This window comes from Ctenopharyngodon idella, chromosome 4, assembly GCF_019924925.1.
Source record: "Ctenopharyngodon idella isolate HZGC_01 chromosome 4, HZGC01, whole genome shotgun sequence".
Lineage (NCBI taxonomy): Eukaryota > Metazoa > Chordata > Actinopteri > Cypriniformes > Xenocyprididae > Ctenopharyngodon > Ctenopharyngodon idella.
In genome coordinates, this window is record NC_067223.1 from 24,792,068 (window position 1) to 24,814,173 (window position 22,106).

Genomic DNA, 22,106 nt, shown 5'->3' on the forward strand with positions numbered 1-22,106 from the left:
TTTATCCGTGATCCGTATGGACCAAGCCCCACGCATGTGATTTGTGGATCAATTGCAAGTTTAACCGCAATAGAGTAAAAGGTTATCATTTGCACATGTTTTGTCTTGCTAGTTTACACATTAAATAGATATAAAAACCATTCCAGCGCTTGAGGCAAAATAGGATTTAATTCGGTATCGCACGCCACGCTGTTATCAGTAATTAAAGTGGGCTACTCAATAAATGCAAATTTATCCCCCCCCCCCCTTTTTTTTTTGTGCTGATCCGAAAAATTATCCAATCCGTTACTTAATAACCGTGATATGATCCGAACCGTGAGTTTTGTGATCCGTTGAGCCACTAGTTTCCATGGCTGAGCAGCTGCATCCAAGCCTTACATCACCAAGTGTAATGCAAAGCGTTGGATGCAGTGGTGTAAAGCACGCCGCCACTGGACTGGCAGTGGAGACGTGTTCTCTGGAGTGACGAATCACACTTCTCTGTCTGGCAATCCGATGGACGAGTCTGGGTTTGGCGGTTGCCAGGAGAATGGTACTTGCCTGATTGCATTGTGCTAAGTGTAAAGTTTGGTGGAGGGGGATTATGGTGTGGGGTTGTTTTTCAGGGGTTGGGCTTGGCCCCTTAGTTCCTGTGAAAGGAACTCTTAATGCTTTAGCATACCAAGACATTTTGGACAATTTCATGCTCCCAACTTTGTGGGGAACAGTAAACAAAGCAAGGTCCAAAAAGACATGGATGAGCGAGTTTGGTGTGGAGGAACTTGACTGGCCTGCACAGAGTCCTGACCTAAACCCGATAGAACACCTTTGGGATGAATTAGAGCGGAGACTGTGAGCCAGGCCGTCTCGTCCAACATCAGTGCCTGACCTCACAAATGCGTTTCTAGAAGAATGGTCAAAATTTCCCGTAAACACACTCCTAAACCTTGTGGAAAGCCTTCTCAGAAGAGTTGAAGCTGTTATAGTTGCAAAGGGTGGGCCAACTCCATATTAAACCCTACGGATTAAGAATGGGATGTCATTAAAGTTCATGTGCACATAAAGGCAGGTGTCCCAAAACCTTTGGCCTATATTAATATATCGAATTATTTGTGTTCATTACAGCACTGAGAGCAGCAGCGGGATGATCACATGACAGATATAGAAAGAAAACACTGACATTATACACCACAACACTATTACAAAACACTACATGAATTCAGACCATTCACTACATGAATTCAGACCATGGTATTACCACAGTTCATGTAGAAAAACATGGTTTTATCATGTCAGGATACTTTCTAGATCAGGACAAGCAGCATGAACCACTGAACAAAGAAACTCCAACAATTCTGACATTTACAGTAATGATGTGATTCATCTGGACTGATTTCAGAGTTCAGCTTACAGTTTTTCTTCTTTCATATCTAATATATTTCTAAGTTAAAAGATTGAACTGATGATGATTTGACTCAATCCTTGTTTTTTTTTTATGTCAATGGCAACTTTATTAATATAGCACAAATAAAACAACACAAGTTGACTGTGTTTTACAGTATCACAGAAAAACAAGCATCATACAGGCAACACAATAAAATCATCACTGATTAAAAGCTATTGAAATAAAATGTTTTTTTGAGTTGTACTTTAAAATCTTGTATAGTAGCAGCATCTCTAATATGTTTAGGCAAACTGTTACAAAGGTTAGGCGCTGTTGCAGCAAAAGCGAAATCTCCTTTTTGACTCAGATGTACACATTTTTTAATACCCATTAAGAGTCAGTATCGACAGTATTTTGAACTTTTTGCAAATGAGAAATAAATGACTGACTAATTCCCTTATATAACACATTGCAATAGTAAAAAATATTGATGATATCAAAGCATGGATTGCAATTTCAAGGCCTTTAAACATCAAAAACATGATTTCATCTTAGCTAGATTGCATAAGTGAAAGAAACTTGCCTTTACAACAGAATTTATATGTTTGTCCAGCTTTAGAGAGCTGTCAATATACACACCTACATTTCGAACACATGTTTTGATGTGACAAAGAGCCAAAATCTAGCTGTACTGTACTGAAGGTAGCTGGGGATGAAGATTTCCAAGTTTGTTTTATGAACCTTTTAAGCCATGGAATCTGTTATTTCTCAGAGTTGTCAGAGCATCAGGTCTGTAAATTCAGTTCTGTTTAGGAGGAGGTTTATTTAAAGTAAACTGCATTAGATCAGAATAATTGTGCTCATACTTTCACTGATCAAGAGTTTACAGTATGATCAGATGATCTGGGTTTATATATTTTACATTTATTAATAAACTGCCGTTTATCAATTTTACAACAAATTACGTTTTTTTGAATGTTACATTTTAATGAATCCTATGTGATCATTTTAATAGAAAGGTAATTTTGATAGTAATAATATGACACTACAATAAGAACTGAATGACTGATTTCCATCAACACAGTTTGATAAGAGCACAGATACACACCGTCACTCATCATGACTCACAAACACACACTGATCTCACTGTCTCTATGAGGATTCATTACGCACAATTATTCTGACATGTTATTTCACTGACAGAAGTTCAGCTGTAGTATTAATGTAATGAAGAGAAAATAAGAAACTCTATAACATCTCACTGTTACTGATTTATCATGAGCTCAAAGCATTATGGGTAGAATCTCTCTACAGTCTATTCTGATTCATTAACACAGTTTCACTGATGATCCAGTAAAACCAACATTAAACCCAGGATAGAGCGGTTGAGTGAATGTGGTCTGGACTGTGTGGATGAGGCTCATTGTGTCAGAGATGCTGTAGAAGGACAGAGTTCCTGCACTGTGATCCACATACACTCCTATTCTACTGCTGATGGACTTTACAGGGAGTTTAGTCTGTATGTTATTGTGTATGAGTGAGAAACTGTATGAATGAGAGCACCTCAAACTCCAGGACTGATCATTATATCCAAACCAACACTCATCACCCCGTCCCTTCCTGCTGATGCTCTTATATGACACTGATATAAACACACCAACACTCCACTCAATCTCCCAGTAACAGCGTCCATACACACTCTCTCTACACAACACCTGACACACATCAAATCTGTCTGGATGATCAGGATAATGCTGGACTGTGTCAGTGTAAGTAATCACTCTGTTCCTCTCAGACAGACGGAGGTGTTTATTCACTGTGTTCAGATCCAGAGTGAACTGATGGGAATCTGATGGAGATAAAACACATCAGAATCAGGAATTATGGATCTGATCTTTTAATGTAGCTGAATTCTTCTTGTTCAATATATCAGCAGTGTCTCAGTACAGTTTACCAGATATCCTGTGCAAATCATCATTTATCATTTTTAGCATTTACATGATCAACTATAAAACTCTTCTGTCATGTTTTCTTTCTCCTTCTACAGGAAGAACATGAACACACTCAGTGAGTTTTTCTGCTTGTTTTCTTAGTGACTTACATTGTAGGAAGTCGTTCCTGGTCCTGGGAACAATGTTGGTGAAAGTGACTGTGGAAATCAACAGACATGAAGAGTGTGATTATTATGTCAAGAAAAAATCATCCCTGCATCCGTTCATAAGACATTTCTAATATGATCTTCTACATGATATGAGATGATGGAGGATCATTTCTGAGAGCAGATGAATCTCCAGGACTTTACCTCTGTCAGAGATCTTCTTGAGCTCCTCTTTGCAGAAATCCTCCAGTTTGTATCTCAGCTGACGGACAGATTCTTTCACAACATCAAAAGAGGAGAAAGAACTGAAGGGATCATTTACGTCTGTAGATTCAGGAGGAGCTGAGAAAGACGGGAAACTCTACAGAAAACAGAAATCAAAGCTCATCACCTCCACACTTCAGCCAATAACCTGCACTATTGTCAGATTTGAGCAGCTATTGTTGATCTTTAGTAACTCTTCTCAATCCAACACTTTCACAGCATCAGCTTCATTCTTCTCATATTCATTATATCATGTTAGAACTATAAATTCCAGCTTTTGCCACTTACACTTGTAACATATGATGTTTTATTAACAAAGCTCGAGAGGAGCAACATTCAAATGATCTACCCAATCATCATGAGAGGAGGCCTATAAATATGTAGCTGACTCACCAATGTTCCTTGACAGTTTTTTCTTCATCCCTCCACCACCCTATCTCCTCACACTCACCTGGTGACTATCCTAACCAAAGATACGGGGGGAGTACTCTAGGTTCGGGCCAAATACCGAGCACGGAGCCCTCTCCTCGGACAGCACGCCAAATTCACATTCTTTTACTCTATCTGATTATTTGTAAGTGTGAACTCATGAACTGTCAGAGGGCTTGAAGTCTGCCCAGATGAAAATGGAAAACAGGAGGCAAAAAAACTGGTAGTCCCACGAATCTTTATAGATGGTTTGCACAATAAGCACACTCTTCACATACATGTAATAGAGCGAGTGTAAAACAAGAAAAAAAAGCACTCTGATAAACGCTACAAATCAAAGTGGAAAAGAAACTTTATTACACTGTAACAGCAGTTAGTGGTAGAGCAGCCATCTTTCTCATCACTCAAGCACTCTCTCTATCTGTGCGTGCGCACTCACATAAGAACAGTGTGCATACAATAACGTACGCCATAGAAGAAATCATCTTAAAGGCATATCAACATTAATGTCATGAACAGTATTTAACATCAGATGGCCATTACACACTATATGTAAAGTTTCTAGGAAAACACTTGATGAACAATCATCTGCCAATAACATAATTGTAACAGATCAAGTGCATCAATGTCATCACATGGCAGGGTTGAGTAGATTTGATCAGGAAAATCAGTTCAAAGGTGTTACAGCTGGTGCCGTTTTGTGGTGGTGTTGGCTTATACTACAAATTTTGTAAGCATTACTCAAAATTTGTAGTATAAGCCAAAGACTGTAAAAAGTAATAAGTAGAGTGATGATAAGTGATAAATAATAGATGATAATAATAATATGATAAATAATATGTGAAGAGATGATGGTAAATCTAGCTGGGTGAAACTCGTACCATCAAGTTCATGGATTTCACATTGTTGTAAAAAAAAAAAAAGTTGAAATATTAGTGAAGTTTTGAGCTGTTGCTATCTGGAAGCTCAATATATTTTTCAGAAAAATGTTTCCTAAGAGATTTTCAGAGCTGAACTGCATTTGCAAGTGCGTCTCTTTCAAAAGAAGATGATCAGATGAGAGTCTGACTGATGATTATATAATAACCGAACACACACAACACTTCAGTAAACGGCTCATTCTGCTCTCATGAAATGTTTCTCTGAGAGTCTCTTGCTCAAGTCCACTATGATCCTGTTCTTCTAGATCTCTGTTACCTGCAGGAAATGGATGTGATCCTGTGTGTGTGAAAGCTGCTCCAGCTCAGCGTTTCTCCTCCTCAGACCGTTGATCTCCTGCTCCAGTCGCTCCAGATGTCCTTCAGCTCGACTCACTGCAGTCTTTTCCTGATCTCTGATCCGCTGTGTCGCCTTAGAGCGGCTTCTCTCAATGGAGCGGATGAGCTCAGTGAAGATCCTCTCACTGTCCTCCACTGCTGTCTGTGCAGAGCGCTGTTAGGACACACATCACAATCACACAGTGGCTTCAGTGAGTCCTGACTGAGACTTCTCAAACTTCTCTTCTTCTCCAGACTCACCTTATGAGACTCCACAGCCTCTCTCAGCTGCTGAAGATCTTTCTCTCTCTGCTGGATCCTCTGCTGGAATGATCTCTGCATCTTCTTCAGCTGGTGCTAAAGGACAAACCAATAACAAGAAACATAAATCTTTAAGTAAACAAATATGAATAAAGTATGGGTGAAGTGGTGAGACTGAGGGGTTAACCCTCTGAGGGTATTTTGGGGCCCTGGAGACGTTTTGACATGCCCTGACATTTGTGCTTTTTTCAGTTGCTTAAACACAAATGAATGGAAAAAGTGTCATTACACTGTATTCAGCACGAACAAGGCTACCATAATATGTGAGCAACATGTATGTACATGTTTGTATTTCTGAGAGAATAACATTTATGTGTGGTTATTGAAAAAACAAAAAATTTAAGTCACTGAAATAAAGCCACAAACAAATACTAAATATGTGTTCACAAGACTTCTGGGTACTGAATGTAGAAGCCTAGAATTTTTGCTTCAAAATGATGTGAAAATCATCCTGCCTACTCCTTCACATAAAACACTATATTGATTTATTTACACCTGAAGAGATAATGACCTGCAAAATAAGCTGCATAATGAGCCTTTCAGTAAGGTCGGCTATGTGAAAGAGAATTAAAGAATCTGAGGACAAAGTAGTTTATTTTGTAGTTTATTTAGAATATAGTTACCAATATAAATGAGAGTCAAAAGCACATTTTGAGTTCACAGATTTACCCGGAAATAAATCCTGTTCAAAGATATAAGTGAAAGTTTCCTGGCATTCCACTGTGTTTGGTGTTTCTATGGACTGGAAAAAAAAACTTTCATTCATTCATTGCGAACAATTCATCACTCATTGCGATCATTGATGTGGCCTTCATAAGCTGTCCAAAACAGGACAAAGAAATCTTAACCTCTATGACATTTTATGCATCATATTTGTTATATTATAGACTCTATTAATGTAAATGTGCGGTTTAATACGTTGCTAACACATTTTATTTCAATATTTATTATGTATTTCAGTCGATTTCACTCTTCTCAGTAACTCATCGCAATCTTTTTGGGAAAAGCCAATAAGTTGTTTACTTAGTCATGTTTACTAGCTTAATGTAAGCCTAACCCTAGTTATGTGTAGTAACCACGTGACTGCGCCATTCATTTTTTTGAGGTTTAATATTCACAGACACTAGTATATATCATGATTAGAATAAAGAAATTAAGAATAAATTAATATTTTTGGAGTTGACGCGGGCGTTGACTCTGCATGGATCGCCTCAGAATTTGGGTTTGAATAGTGCACGCTGTCTGTCGGCGTGGCCGCATTAGCAGATAATGAGGTGACTCGTGAACTACTGACATCTCTCTCTTTTCAAACAAATTACATAAACAGAGAATATTTGTTTCGATTTTACTTATATTATTTAAAACCTGACATTTCAATGTTTCTTTAGACATATGTCTCATGTTTGTGTGATAAGTATTCTCTAAGTCAGAGTTCATTTAAGTATCAAAATGGACTTCATTCAGACAGAGATGACAGATCGCACATCATGATAGTTTTCTTTATTTTGCAGAAAGCACAACATTTTGTTTTTACTGTGATTGTATACAAATAAAACAAGACATTTCACAAATTTGAATGATATATAACTTATTTGTTTGTCCAAAATTGACAGAGTATTTTGAGTCTCTTTCACACTGGTATGAAAAAAATCAAGGTGGTATCGCTAGCGTGTAGTATGCACGTAGTGTGCATACAGTAGTATTAGTATGCACATTTAGACCCCCCATTGGAGTTGTATGAATTACTTTTATGCTACCTTAAAGGTAGGGTAGGTAAGTTTCAGAGCAGCAAGCAATAGCAAACTAGCTTTGAAAGCATAAGAGCCCACCCTCCCTTCAGAGCGTCTACAAAGCCACACCTCATCCAAAACACATGAAAGCATACAGCAGGGAGCAAACAAAAGCATCACAAGAGATGGCACTACCTCATGACTCAAAGCACGTAACATTACAATATTAAAGAACATAAACATCTTAAAGAGCACTGACTTGTACCATCTGACTGCTGCATATTAATTTCAGTGCTGATAGCAGAGGTGGGAGTAAGTCACACATGTGCAAGTCGCAAGTAAGTCTCAAGTCTTAATCTTCAAGTCTCAAGCAAGTCCAAGTCAATTTTTGTTAGAATCAAGCAAGTCAAGTCAAGTCAAGTCACTGCTTTATGTCAAGCAATTCAAGTCAAGTCGTAGCTTGGGTCAAACAAGTCACTGGAAAATCATACAAATGTTAAAACAACAGTAGTTATGGACTATGGGAGATTTATTTGCAAAAAAAATAAAAATGCAATATGCATTTATACTCAAAAGGTGTCCACATACAGCTGAGTTGTCAATACAATAAAAATCTAAAAATAAAAAATAAATAAATGAATGTGTGTGCGTGTGTATGAGTGAAAGTGTATTGTTTGCATGTGCATGGTTGGGTTCGCAAGCCTGAATGATTTTTTTTCTTTGTGTGTGTGTGTGTGTGTGTGTGTGTGTATACAATATATTTTTTACTCAAAGTCTAACAATGAAGACCAATTATTAGACACATACTAAGTGCTACTGCAAAAAAAGCTGACATTTCCTTATAAACAGTGAATAACCATTTACAATGCATTGCACTTGCAATAAATTAAATGTGATAATTTTCTCTGTTACCTTTGTTCTTCAATGACAGACAGCATTTGGTTGCAAAACGTTGACAGCACTGATTTTAACCCAATTTTCTGTTTAATGAACACAAAACCAATACAAGGTCAACTCTTAACATGTCCAAAACGTTGTTTTTTTTACTCAATTATTCTTGGCATATATAGCGCCTTCCATGTTCAGTCACGACTGCATGCTCTGTCCATGAGAGAGCTCACTCACGATAGCTCTCCCTGCTTGCCTGCTGCGTCACGTGGTTAGGTTGCGGTGCGTTCAAAAACAGATATTTATTAAACAAAAGACAAGTTATTTCGAGTCATTTAACTCAAGTCCAAGTAAAGTCTCAAGTCATGAATGTAAAGTCAAAGTCAAGTCAAGTCTTTTGTTAATATTTGTTAATATCAAGCAAGTCTTTTGTTAATATCAAGCAAGTCTCAAGTACTAAAATGTGCGACTTAAGTCTGACTCGAGTCAAGTCATGTGACTCGAGTCCCCCACCTCTGGTTGATAGTGTTGCCATTGAAATGCATAAATTAGAGCCACAAACCACTCCGAGTGTCACGGAGGCTACACCATCTGCCACACCAGACCCTTCAGCTCCACCCACTCATTCACAATCATCCGAATTCTGATTGGACACACCTGTACCAGCCAATCACCTCACTATACATAAGCAGCCCTCTTCACGCACCTCATTGGCTGCGTTTACACTGGCACAAAAAATCAGATCTTTTGCTCACATCTGACACAGATCGGAATTAGTTGCACACGTGTAAACACAAAAATCCACACGAGATCCGGTTTTTTCGCATCTGATCTGAGCTACTTCCAAATGTGGTTTTAAATCTGATACATATCCGATCTCTGGACATGCGACCTACGTCTAAACACGTATATCCGATTCCCATTGGAATTCCAAGCCATCACAAGGCGAGGGCGGCACGTTTGCTCAGTTTATGTTGTATCATGAAGCAGATGTGCTTGTATGCACTCGCACTAAAAATTCGCAGCTTTATTATTGAGGTGGGAACTTTATATGTCTAACGTTAGCTATCTATTTTTCTAGAAAGAAATTGCGCACACACACATACATTCAGCAGCTAAATTTTAACCTTTGCCCGGTTAATTTAAAAGAGACCGCCATCACCGTGTTGTTTTTCTTATAAGCCCCCTAACTCGCTCGAATTCATTCAAAAAAAATGGAATTCTAAAACTGATAACTGTAGATAAAATATCAAATGCAAATGACCTTTATTTTCCAGTCTATATCCGTTCTATCAGAATTCACACTGCAATACATCCATGACACTGACAGCTGTTAACTTAACCATTTTGACAGGTAATCGTGGCCACTCGACATGAAATATATAAATAATTTTAATAGCACGGCCATTCAAAACCAGAGGGTCTACTATGTGCATGAAAAACTATCAATGACAATCATTTTGGGACAGGAAGTAATGTAAACACAAATATCCGATACCAGTCGCGTCTAAAGTGAATGTAAACACACTGGCCAAAAAATCAGATATGGTCAAAAGATTGGATCTGTGCATTAAGACTTGCAGTGTAAATGCAGCCATAGTCTGGTCTTTATGATACTTACCTGTTAACTTACCTGACTCTCCATGTTCCTGACCCATCTTCATCATCCATCCTCATCGGCTACTTCTTCATCCAGACTGCAACGACAAAGAGACTGTTACTGACAAACTAAGTTCCAGCAAACAATCTATCTTTGTCAAGGTAAAATCTATGATCTCAGATTCCGCACATTGGTGGCCAATAGCGGCTGGAACAAGAGTGCTCTCCTTACTGCCTATCACAGAGGGGTGAACACCGAACTGTGCTGCCACATGGCCATCTACGACAATGTGACTGGTTTAGAGAGTTTTATCCTCAAATCGATCCACATATTGCAACAACTGCATGCATGCACGCACGTTGGATGAGCCCACTGTTCAATCTCCTTCCGCCACAACATCTGTTGCACCTCCAGCACCAGAACCTATGCAAGTGGAATTTTACCATCCGTCCCATGCGGAGCGTCAGCGGCGTATACAGAAACATCTGTGCCTCTACTGTGGTACTGCAGATCTCCTTTCTGGCGCTGGAGGGTTCCACTTTGGACATCATCTTGGGATGCCTGTGGATGAACCAACATTCTCCTCTCATGAACTGGAATACTGGAGATATAATTCAGTGGAGTGAATATTGTCACGAGAACTGTCTCTCTTCTCTCAAGAAACAGAAACCTTCCGAATCTTCGCTGAAATCATCATCTTCAACTACTACAGATATCATGCTTAACTCCGCCACCATCGAGAGTCCAGAATCCACCACCAAGACTGAGATCCCTCACGAATATCAGGCGTTCCAAGATGTGTTCAGTAAGCAGTTGGCAACAGAACTACCACCTCATTGGCCATGGGACTTAGCCATCGACCTGCTGCCTGGGGCTACCTTACCCAAAGGTAAAACCTACCCTTTGTCCATCCTGGAGCAGAAGGCCATGGAGGAATGCATCGCAGAGGCACTCAAGCAGAAGTTCATTCGTCCATCTACTTCCCCTGCCGCTTCCAGCTTCTTTTTCGTTAGCAAGAAGGACAGAGGCTTGAGGCCGTGCATCGACTATCGCACCTTGAACGGCCAAACTGTCAAGTTCCGTTGCGCACTTCCTCTGGTCTTATCTTCCTTGGAGTAGTTGTGGGGAGCTACTCATCATCAGCATGATTGATATTCGAAATGGTAAGCACGCGCTGCATTGTGTGTATATCTGCGGTCTGCAGAGCCGGTTTCCCCTTTTGAATGACGAATATAGATGAATTTACATGAAGAAATAGGCAGTTGTCTCCTTTACAGGAGCAGAATGGTGAGTTCAAATGCAGCTTTTTTGCACCGACGCAGGCGATACACAGTCGGCTTTCATCAGCGCTAGTTCTTTAGCGTCTGTTTAGTGTGATATTTTTCCATACCCCTTCATATTTTGGCGCTCTAACTCAGTGAAACTTTCACACGCAGCATCTCATTTAATTACGTCAACACAACAAATGATGTGATAAGCTACTGGTTACAGAACACGCAAATAACATGCACATTTTACAGCCATAACGTGTGAATTTGTATGGTCGCCAATGGCGACCTCAGCAAAAATATCACTCGCAAATTAATATTTTTAGTCGCAAATGCGCCCGTTTTAGGCACAGTCTGGAGCCCTGCTTATGGCCTGACCAACTCACCCTCCGTATTTCAATCCCTCATGAACGAGGTGTTCCGGGAGTTCCTCCATCGTTTCATCATCATCTACATCAACAACATTCTCATCTACTCCTGGAACCTGGCCTTACATTGCCAACATGTAACTAGGGTTGGGTATCGAGAACCGGTTCCATTTTAGAACCGGTTCCAAATTTCAAAGAACCGGGTATTCGATACAATGCGTGCATTTCGATTCTGTTTATCGATTCCTGACTTTTTTCAGTCATTCTCGCACGCCGAACGGCAGTAAGCAATTTACAGTTGTATCTATCTGCTAGGGCCTGTGACAAAGACCTTATCTCATCACGCACATATGCAGTTTATTACAACACTGACTTTTGCTTCAACACGGCATTATTCTGAAGGAATGCACCGTGTTTAAGGAGCCGTTCACGTCACATCTAAAAACGCGTGGAAAGCGTGGCCGCGCCACTTTCGCCTCCTTTCCAAAGCGCTTGCGCTCCTGTGGCATCTGTCATTGCTATGCAACCATGAACTGCGCTCTCCATGATGAGATTGGCCACAACCCATCACTGTTAAAGATCTTCAACATTTCCTGGGGTTTGCCAATTTCTACCGACGTTTCATCTCCAACTACAGTTCCATCAGTTCTCCACTCACCTCTTGCCACGAAATCTTTTCAACAACTCAAAGAAGCCATTTGTTCCACTCCAACCCTGGTCCACCCCGATCCTGAGTTACCATTCATTGTGGAAGTGGATGCTTCTATGACCGGGGTTGGAGCTGTACTATATCAGCGGCAGGGTGATTTATCAATCCTCCATCCATGTGCCTTCTTTTCCAAGAAACTGTTGACAATCAAACTCACCTTGGAGGAGTGAAGACACTGGCTGGAGGGAGCAAAATATCAATTCGAGGTCATCACTGATCACCGCAACTTCATTGTCACCTATCGCCCAGCAGACAAGAATATCCGTGCCGACGCTCTCTCCCGCATGTATCACCCTGAACTAGATTTATCTGAGCCTGAGCCTATCCTCCCTCCAGCTGTCATCGTAAGGCCAATCCATTGGTCATTGGATGACCAGATCGCTGAAGCTACATGCACTGAACCCTCTCCACCGGGAGGTCCTGAGGGTCGGGTGTATGTTCCATCCACCCTTCACCTATCCCTCATGGGCTCAGTTCATACATCTCCAAGCTCTGGACACCCAGGCAGCCAGGGAACCCTCTTGCTCCTCAAAAACTGATACTGGTGGCCTGACATGACCCAGGATGTCTCCCGATATGTCAAAGCCTGTTCAGTCTCTAAAATCCAGGAAATCAATAGATACCTGCGGTCCTACTGTCATCAACATCAACACGACTGGAGTCGTTTCCTTCCCTGGGCTGAGTATGCTACCAGCCTCCCCTGTTTCCCTGGTCAGGGGAACCATCTGATATCCCAGCCGTGAACCATTGGTTTCAAGAGAGCGAGAGGGTATGGGACTCAGCACACATCCATCTCCAGTGTGCCATACAAAGACACAAGAGCCAGGCAGATGCAGGAAGATCTGCCACTCCCGTCTACCATCCGGGAAAAAAGGTCTGGCTCTCTACATGGGATATTCATCTTCGTCTGAAATGCTTCAAGCTGAATCCCCTCTACATAGGGGGGCTACACTACCCACTCATTCACAACCACACGAATTCTAATTGGCAACACCTGCACCAGCCAATCACCTCACCATACATAAGCAGCCTTCTTCACACCTCATTGTCTGGTCTCATTGATAATTACCTGTTAACTTACCTGACTCTTCATGTTCCTTTATCATTGGCTACTTCTTCATCCAGACTGCAAGGCATCCTCTCCTGTAAAGACAAAGAGACTGTTACTGAAAAGCCAATTCTAGCAAATGATCTATCTCTCATAAACTCACCTGCTTAGTGCATCTGTCCTCTGCTACCATTGAAATAAATCTTCTGAAAGACCATATCTGTGTTGTCTTCTGTCCGTGACATGGAGTATAACGTCACGGCCATGGGTTTCCATCTCTTCCAAGTTACGGTAATTATGACATGAATGCAGCATGAGCTTGTTTTGGTTCAGGAGAAACTGTAAAAGATGGCTGCTGTTTCGGTTGTGGTGCTTGGCGACTGACGTCTGTCTAACTCTGCATAGCATGAAACACGCTGATGATGTGTGATGTCTGCGTGGGGTATGAAAATACATAAGTTGTGAGGCAGGTCTGACATTGTATCATTGGACGTACATTTTATGGTCCTACGCCTTTCACAGACTATATATATATACAGTAGTCAACATTTGAAGTGGATTAAAACCTTTCATCAAAGTTATCCTAAAACCTTCTTCTTAGGACAACTTTGATGAACTTTTCCACTTCAAATGTTGACTTATATATATATATATATACATACATACAGATCAGGCATAACATTATGACCATTTTCCTAATATTGTGTTTGTCCCTCTTTTGCTGCCAAAATAGCCCTGACCTGTAGAGGCATGGACTCCACTAAACCCCTGAAGGTGTGCTGTGGTATCTGGCACCAAGATGTTAGCAGCAGATCCTTTAAGTCCTGTAAGTTGCGAGGTGGGGCCTCCATGGATCGGACTTGTTTGTTCAGCACATCGTACAGATGCTCGATTGGATAGAGCTCTGGGGAATTTGGAGGCCAAAGTTAACACCTCAAACTCATTGTGCTCCTCAAACCATTCCTGAACCATTTTTTCTTTGTGGAAGGGCGCATTATCCTGCTGAAAGAGGCCACAGCAACCAGGGAATACTGTTTCCATGAAAGGGTGAACATGGTCTTCAACAATGCTTAGGTAGATGGTATGTGTCAAAGTAACATCCACATGGATGGCAGGACCTAAGGTTTCCCAGCAGAACATTGCCCAAAGCATCAAACTGCTGTAGGGAAAAGTACATTCCAGGGACCAGTTTATTGCTTGGCCCCTCTCTGTCCATAACAGTGGACAAAGGTTTGCTACATTTTGTTTGGATCTTGGTGGGCTAACACAAACAAACTGTCCAACACCATCAGATAAAGATGCAAGATCCAGACACCTCTTAGAGGGCAAGAAGACCTCTTGTACCAAGCCCAGGAAGGACAGGACTTTTCATTGGTCCACATGCAGTTTCTGCCCTTCACCCATCTAGAGACTAATTCCTAAGGTTCATAACTATTCCATTCATAACTATGTTTTCAAACCTTAAAACTGGTGTAAACTACACACATCCTTTTCATACTTGTTCACAGAAATAAGTATTCTCAGTGACAGCTATTTGTAGTGCAACATCTTACACAAATTCAGCTGTTAATGTACAAATTAATGCATGCATGACAGTTCATGTTTGGTCTCTATTCGTTTAGAATATGGCCAAAGGTATTCTGGTGGTGGTTTGGAAAGTGAGAAATGCATTGGTAAACTTTAAAGACACTTTAAAAACTTTCAACATTGTGCTTTATGCAAATGAGTTCCACAGGGGAAAGAAGGGTGGGCCACACTGTCTGATAACAGCAGCCAATCACAGCACTGGAACAGAAAAGTGCCAAATTGCAATCTCCTCCTCATCGGAAAGGGATAAATGTACCCTTTCAACAGACATTCCTTGTTCTGAGTCTGTCCTGTAAGGGGATAGACATTAACATCTCTCCCATTGGGTGAGACATAACTGATACTGTATACAAGTTCTGGGTCTCAACTCTGTAAGGAGTTATACCAAGTTCTGAGTCTCCGGTTCATCCAGTGAGACAATAACATATACATTCGCCGTTCTGAGTCTCCAGCCTGTGAAGGTGAGACTGTAACAGATACACCATAATTTTCTTAGCCTCTGGTTCGTCCAGACAGACAGCAACAGATCCCATGATCTGAGTCTACAGCTTGTGAGGCAGCAGCAGATACAACCCTGTTCTGAGCCTCCAGCCTGTGAGGAAAGAGACATTAAAAAACACTATTTTCAGAGTTTTTGCCCAGCGAGACAGTAACGACTACGGAGAGACAAAAGCAGATTGACCAAGTTCTGAGTGTCTGGCCCAGAGAGGCAGAAGACACACAGAGATATTTGCAACAAGGTTAAGCTCAGGAGAGCAAACCTGCATTTCAAGGTACCTTCGTCTGCGTGTTCCAGATTGTTAAGGACCTTCTGCACCTATGCCAGGGCCTCATATGAGTGTTTCAGATTTTAAGACCCTTTGGTGCTTCAGGAGATCAGCATGCCACCGAGTTTCATGTTCAAGGCTGTTGAAACAGATTCCAGGTGACGTGAGTACCAATCCCTATTTTACTTCACGTCCTTGGATGGGCGAAAGTAATCAGTGTCACTGTTTCTGAACTCCCTGAAATGCCTCCATTGTAGTCTTGAGTTTTCTTATGGGAACATACACATCACAATATTCCTCATTTAATTAATTCCTGCCCAAGGCATATGCAGAATAAAATGGCCAAGTCTTGGTTGAGTTAATCAGTAGTTTCATCATGTCCAAGAGACACTGTTTTTACCGCCCAAAGCTAAACCACTTTTTTGGCCTTCCTAATACAGACTTACGGAGCCCTGCACATGACATACAAGAAAAAAAAGTAAATTGTGCGCACGATTTACTCATTTGTTCCCTCGATTTACTAAATCATGCCCTTGATTTACTAATTCGTTCCCTCAATTTATTAAACTGTGCGCCTGATTTACTATTTCATTCCCTCGATTTATAAATCACGCGCATGATTTATAAATCGGGGAAACAAAATAGTAAATTGCGCACACGATTTAGCCTACTATTTTTTTCCTGCATGTCATGTGTGGGGCTCCGTACAGACTAACTTGTTGGTTAAAATGTACTTTTAACACTATTCCTCCATCAGTCTTTTGTTGTGTTCTCACCATTATTATAACAACTGCTTTCTGAACCGTGCGGTTCGATGCAGGTCAAATGTTATAAATTAAGTTACAAACGTAGGTTCGGGAGGAGCCTAATCATTCAGCGTATATAAGCAGCAGTCATTACACTGTCCCAGCGTCCCTTCCGGCATCCCTCCACCTCCCCATCACCATTTATGGTAAAGTGCGTTACATTTCAGACACACACTCTAAGTAGTAGACCAATCACAACAGACTGGGGCCAGCTGACCAATAAGAGCAGACTGTGATTTTCAGAAGTTTTAAAGAAACTGAAACTAAAATAGTGTTCAGACAGAGGGTAAAAACAGACGCTACAACAATGTAAATAATAAGAAAAATAAGATTTTTGAACATTAAATTATGAAAATGTATTCTAGTAAACCTCATAAATTATGAACCTGTAAGGGGCCAATCACACAGAACGCGTTTTTCATTCCACTGCGCTTCTTTTGGCGTCTTTAACAGTAGCACTCTTTTTTGCAGCATCTCGAGAAGAAAAAAAGCATCTCTAGACCTGTCACTTTTTTTCATTCCACTGACCTGTGTCTTGTGTTTTTAACAGCAAAAGCACATTCTGTGTGAACCTAAATGAGCATAAAGGGACCTCTTTAAGTTCATACCTGTTTCTCTGTCCTCTGTGCTGCAGCTGATACAGTGTTGTGGTTTTTATGTTCATCTATACACAGCACACATATACACTTCTGGTCAGTGCGACAGAAAACCTCAAGGAGCTTGTCATGTTTCTGGCAGATCATCTCCTTCAGTCGTCCAGTGGCATCAGTCAGATTGTGTCTCTTTCTTTTTAACAAACTCTCATGTTGTTCAAGGTGATTCTGACAGTAAGAGTTCAGACACACCAGACAGGACTTGATGGCTTTGTGTTTTCTTCCAGTACAGACGTCACACTGCACATCTCCAGTTCCAGCGTAACAGTCAGCAGAAAGTTTTCTCTTCTTCAGTTTCTCCACCACTTCAGCCAGCATGGTGTTTTTAGCTAAAGCAGGTCTTGGACTGAAGGTCTGTCTGCACTGAGGACAGCTGTACACTCTCTTCTGATCCTCCTGATCCCAGCAGTCTGTAATACAGCTCTTACAGTAACTGTGTCCACAGGGAATGGCCACTGGATCCTTCAGGAGATCCAGACACACTGGACACAGGAACTCATTCTGATCCACTGAAATTCTGGCTTCTGCCATTTTACTGCATGAATACAGAGACACAAACACACAACAGCTCAACTACACTTCAGTTTCTCTTTCTCTGGACTGAAAGAGAAGAGTTTCCTGCTTCTGTGTTTGAGTGACGTGTGCAAACCATGTGTTTCTGTAAAACAGTGTGACAAGGCTTGATGGTAATAATGTATGAAGGTATTTTTGGAGCAAAACAACTGAGTGCCTGTGACAGTGGAATTTGTAGTTTGTAGTAGATATTATCCACACATGTATCAGATTCAGTGCATTTGAAGTCACAGAAAAAGTTGTTTTAAGATTTGCAAACTTGTAGATTTTATTTTTTTCTCTCCCACAAACACAACAGTTACACCTTCTCAAATTCTTCATTGCAGATGCCCAAATCCTATTATACAAATGACAAATTAAGAAACTCTTACGCTCACATTTTTGCTACCATTGCTTCAGAGAAAATCATGGACACATTTTGCACATTTGCAAATTAGTATGTGAATTCATCCAATGACACTTGTAGAATATTTTCTCACAAATAAATTGTTTACTTGGATATTTTTCTAGCACAAACACAAGTCCATAACTACAACTGCTTGAATCTGCTGCTACGAGTGTCAAACGCTGTTTTTCACTTGCAAATGCAAGTTTCACCCACTCTCACTTTTGTATCACATATCTAAATGAAATGTGGAGAAAATAAACTGATAAACTGGTGCTAAATATCACTAAGAAAAATGGAAGTTGCTGCATAGAAGCCACTGTATATAAAAATTTTCATATATAATAAATCACTTGCGCCAGAGCGCGCAGACTAAACGCAATAAACGCCGTCATGTTAGGGAATTAAACTGAATGACTTTAACAATAGACTTTGCTCAGGCATTTCAGAATGACCAAAATAGCATTTCGGATGCTGTGTAACAAGATCTGTCCGCTGGTTGGTCCAGTTATGCCATCCCATCGCAAAGTCACATCTTTTTTGATGCTCATCAAGGAATTTATTTGGTAAAAGTGTTTCCATCGTAGTTTATGCGCATGTTTTTTATGCGCATGTCTAATTTGCATATTCATTAATCCAGGTATATTAAATGAGGCAAGGGTGTAGAGTTACATTCAAGTTATTTTAAGGCATGAAGAAAATTTATTCACTGGAAAAAATGTTTAAATATGTCATTTTGGTGATAAAAGATGAGTTTTAAGGGATAAAATAATTGACTACAGGGGGACTTTAAGAATTAATCACATAATAGTGTATAATATATTATGTTGAGATTTAAGCACATAATACTTGTAGCTACCTTATATTCACAGTCAAAGTTTATACTATTGATATATTGTTTCACTTGTGTAATGTTATTTTTCTCCAACAGCTCATATACCATAGGATTTTATATAAAACAAATATATAAAAAAAGGGTTAAAATAATAAATCAGCTCCATAGTGAATTCCAAGTGATCAAGGGCTTAGTGTGTTTCATTTAAACCTTATGCACAAATTCCGCCAGTAGTGGGCACTCGTGCAACCTAAGCAATGACACACATCTGAGTCCAGGAGACGGAGGAAAATTAGCGAGTGAAGGGCATAAACATTTAGAATGGAAAGCAGCCTAGGCTGGCACAATACATCAATTATTGATTCGCGATACAAAGAATCTGGAGCGATTCTGATATTTTCCGATGTATCGTGATTCTTTCTCGAATCGATTCTGAGCTTAGTTTTTAACAGCAGATGGCACCACATGCTTTAGAAACACACATACTCTGCTTGCTTCCAGTTCATTTACACACACCACTTAAACCCAAACTAATCATTCATAAAGTTCAAAGTGAATTACAAGGGTGTTTGAGGTGGGCTGTGTTACACAACTTTTTACCATATGGTTCTATGGGCTGCCATAGAGTTTAAGAGTGAAAGAATGATAATAAGGAAACTAACGGATACAATAAGTGCTATTACACCTTCAGTGCTTGGTCCCTAGTTAAATAACCAACTAAAACAGTAGATCCCACAGTTGCAACATCACAAACTCCTTCAAAAACTTTTGAAATCCATTTAAAATCTGTAGTAGACAGAGACAGTTTTAGCAGTTTCAGCTTCTACTTCAGCTTCTTGTCCATCTTCTCTACCACTGCCTGGATCTTATGCATGCATCCATCACATTACAGAGAGTAGCATTCTCGTTCAGGGTGATATGTTCGAAGGAGCAACACAAGTGCTTGTTTACAACATCAATTACAGGGCTTAAAGTTTTGCGGTACCGTGCTGTAATTTCGGCGTGCTGCGTTTGGCTGTGGAAAAAAAAAGATAGTCCTACATTTTAAAAAAATTTGATATCACGTTCAAGTTCATGAGTTCGTCTACCAATGGTATGAGGGGAACACAGTTTTCGCTCTCAACCAAACTAACATTACTAGCCAATCAGAAGTAGAATGGGGCGGGTCTTGGAAAATGTGTGGTTGAGATCCAGCTGCAGCCGAGTCCTACTAACTTGGGGGGAGATCTCTCTTTCTTGGCGCTCTGTGGCATGGCAGATCGTTGTAGCGCTTCAGTTCGAGCAGAGCGCACATGAACCGATTATCTCTTTGCTTTACTAGTTACAACACAAAAAAATCCATGAATGAACATCCTCAGGTATGTTGAAAGATACAGTACAACTTACCGAAATCATGTCACATGTAAGCGATTAATCTGTTTAAACCTGTGAAAACATGTCAATAAAACAGCTTGTAAAAATGTAACATTTACCATCACATTTACTTAAGAAAAATCTGTTCAGTGTCCAAAAACTCATTAGTCAGCTACAAAAATGAACTTAGAGAGGAACATTTTGAAAATGGAGTGTTCTCTTCCAATCAATGAGATTAAAATCTAAATTATAAGAAACAATATATATAACAAAAAGCTGAAAATCAAAGATTTTGTAGATTCTCTAGGGGCCATGAAGGTTGCATAGCATGACAAAAACATACTGTGCACTCATTTGTATACCACATCCTGTAAAGATGACGTATGTTGCATTATGTGTGTGGGTGAATATGGGTTCTGGGGGACAGAAGCATTGATAAGTGCCAAATATGATGACTGTTAGGAATGAAATGTCAAGAAAGATAGAAATCTGATAAAATGTACAATAAAAAATGTGTGTATTGCTAAAGCCATTGACGCAAACAAGAGATGTGTTGACGCAGGTAAATAAAGCAATTGATGCAAGTAATGTAACAATTAACGCACACAGGACGTTATCGCAAGTAGAAGCAACATGTGCATGAATGTAGAGATTATGTGTGCAAGCAAGCAGCAGCAAGCGGAAGCCAGCTACAAACCACAACCACAGAATATCAAAGGAGACACCTGACATTCTTAGAGAAGAAAACATATACTGAATAGAGACAGGGTAAGCCTTAAAATGTAATTGTGTATCTGGCATATGGAACTTCCAGCTTAGCTGGCATAGAGTGGTGTATTTAGCTTTTGCCTCCTCAAAAAAATAATAAAATAAGAATGAGGACTGCCCTCAAAATCTGATAGTATTGTCCCAGTCTGTTCGTTGCTGTAGAGTAAGAATCTATTTGAGGTATCATGAGATGACTCTCTAAAAATGATAGATTTTTATAGCGATATCCCAACAGACTTTACAAAGTCGGTCAAGGTTGCCAACCAGTCACAATAGAGTGGTCCATGGGAGTGCATTAGCAGGCATAGCTGTCCTCTGAGGGCGAAGAGCCAGCTGTGGTGCACTGAACGGAAGGCTAACCCATCCCACCCAGGTAGGCATGGTTGTTATTTGGACCTTAGGCCTAAGGGGTACAGTAGTGATCAGAGTAGAACCTGAGATAATATAATCGAAAAAGATAATATTGTACACCTACCTGACTCCTCCTGAATCTATAAAGGTAGACCTTTTAAAGGAGTTGAGTAATATGAATAGAGGAAGTGGCTCATGACCAAGATAGAGTTACCTGGTCACGATAGAAACAGGCAAATATTTCTGTTTCATTATGAATCTGTCTTCTGTTTCTATGAAAAACACATTATCCCTGTCAGGGCTGGATGTGCAGGGGTGGCTGAGCCCACCCGATAGTCTGCTTTGCCCAGTTCAGCTGGGGGCGGGGCGCACTTTGACATTTAATCACTGGCGCTCGTGTTTTGAATGAGTATTGCAAACGTTTCAATTTTTTAGTGAATGTAAGTGAGCTATGCTCATATTCTGATTTTAAATTGTAATTTTGGCAGCTCCTGAAATGAGTCATACCATTGATATTACCAGAGCACTGAGCAGTTTAAGTACATAGAAAACTCAGCTCATACAAAGATGCAGTAATTGCATGGACGGAGCGAGAACAATGTATTTAAAATGCATACACACAGTTCAGTTGAATGGTAAAGCTTGCCCTCTTTAAAAACAGTTAAACTAAATGTATGAAGCAAACT

At 40.2% G+C, this 22,106-nt stretch overlaps 2 protein-coding genes across 3 annotated transcripts in view; one reads left to right on the top strand and one right to left on the bottom strand.

Moving 5' to 3' along the window:
• LOC127511088 (gastrula zinc finger protein XlCGF57.1-like) overlaps positions 1-22,106 on the top strand; it is a 195,809-nt gene that overhangs the window by 88,563 nt on the left and 85,140 nt on the right. The window lies entirely within an intron of this gene.
• Positions 1,489-17,742, bottom strand: LOC127511142 (tripartite motif-containing protein 16-like). The gene is made up of 6 exons (XM_051891752.1): positions 17,111-17,742; positions 5,672-5,767; positions 5,352-5,585; positions 3,666-3,822; positions 3,465-3,512; positions 1,489-3,212 (listed from the first exon to the last, which is right to left on the bottom strand). The coding sequence occupies exons 1-6, from the start codon at positions 17,684-17,686 to the stop codon at positions 2,692-2,694; spliced, it is 1,632 nt and encodes a 543-aa protein (XP_051747712.1). The 5' UTR covers positions 17,687-17,742; the 3' UTR covers positions 1,489-2,691.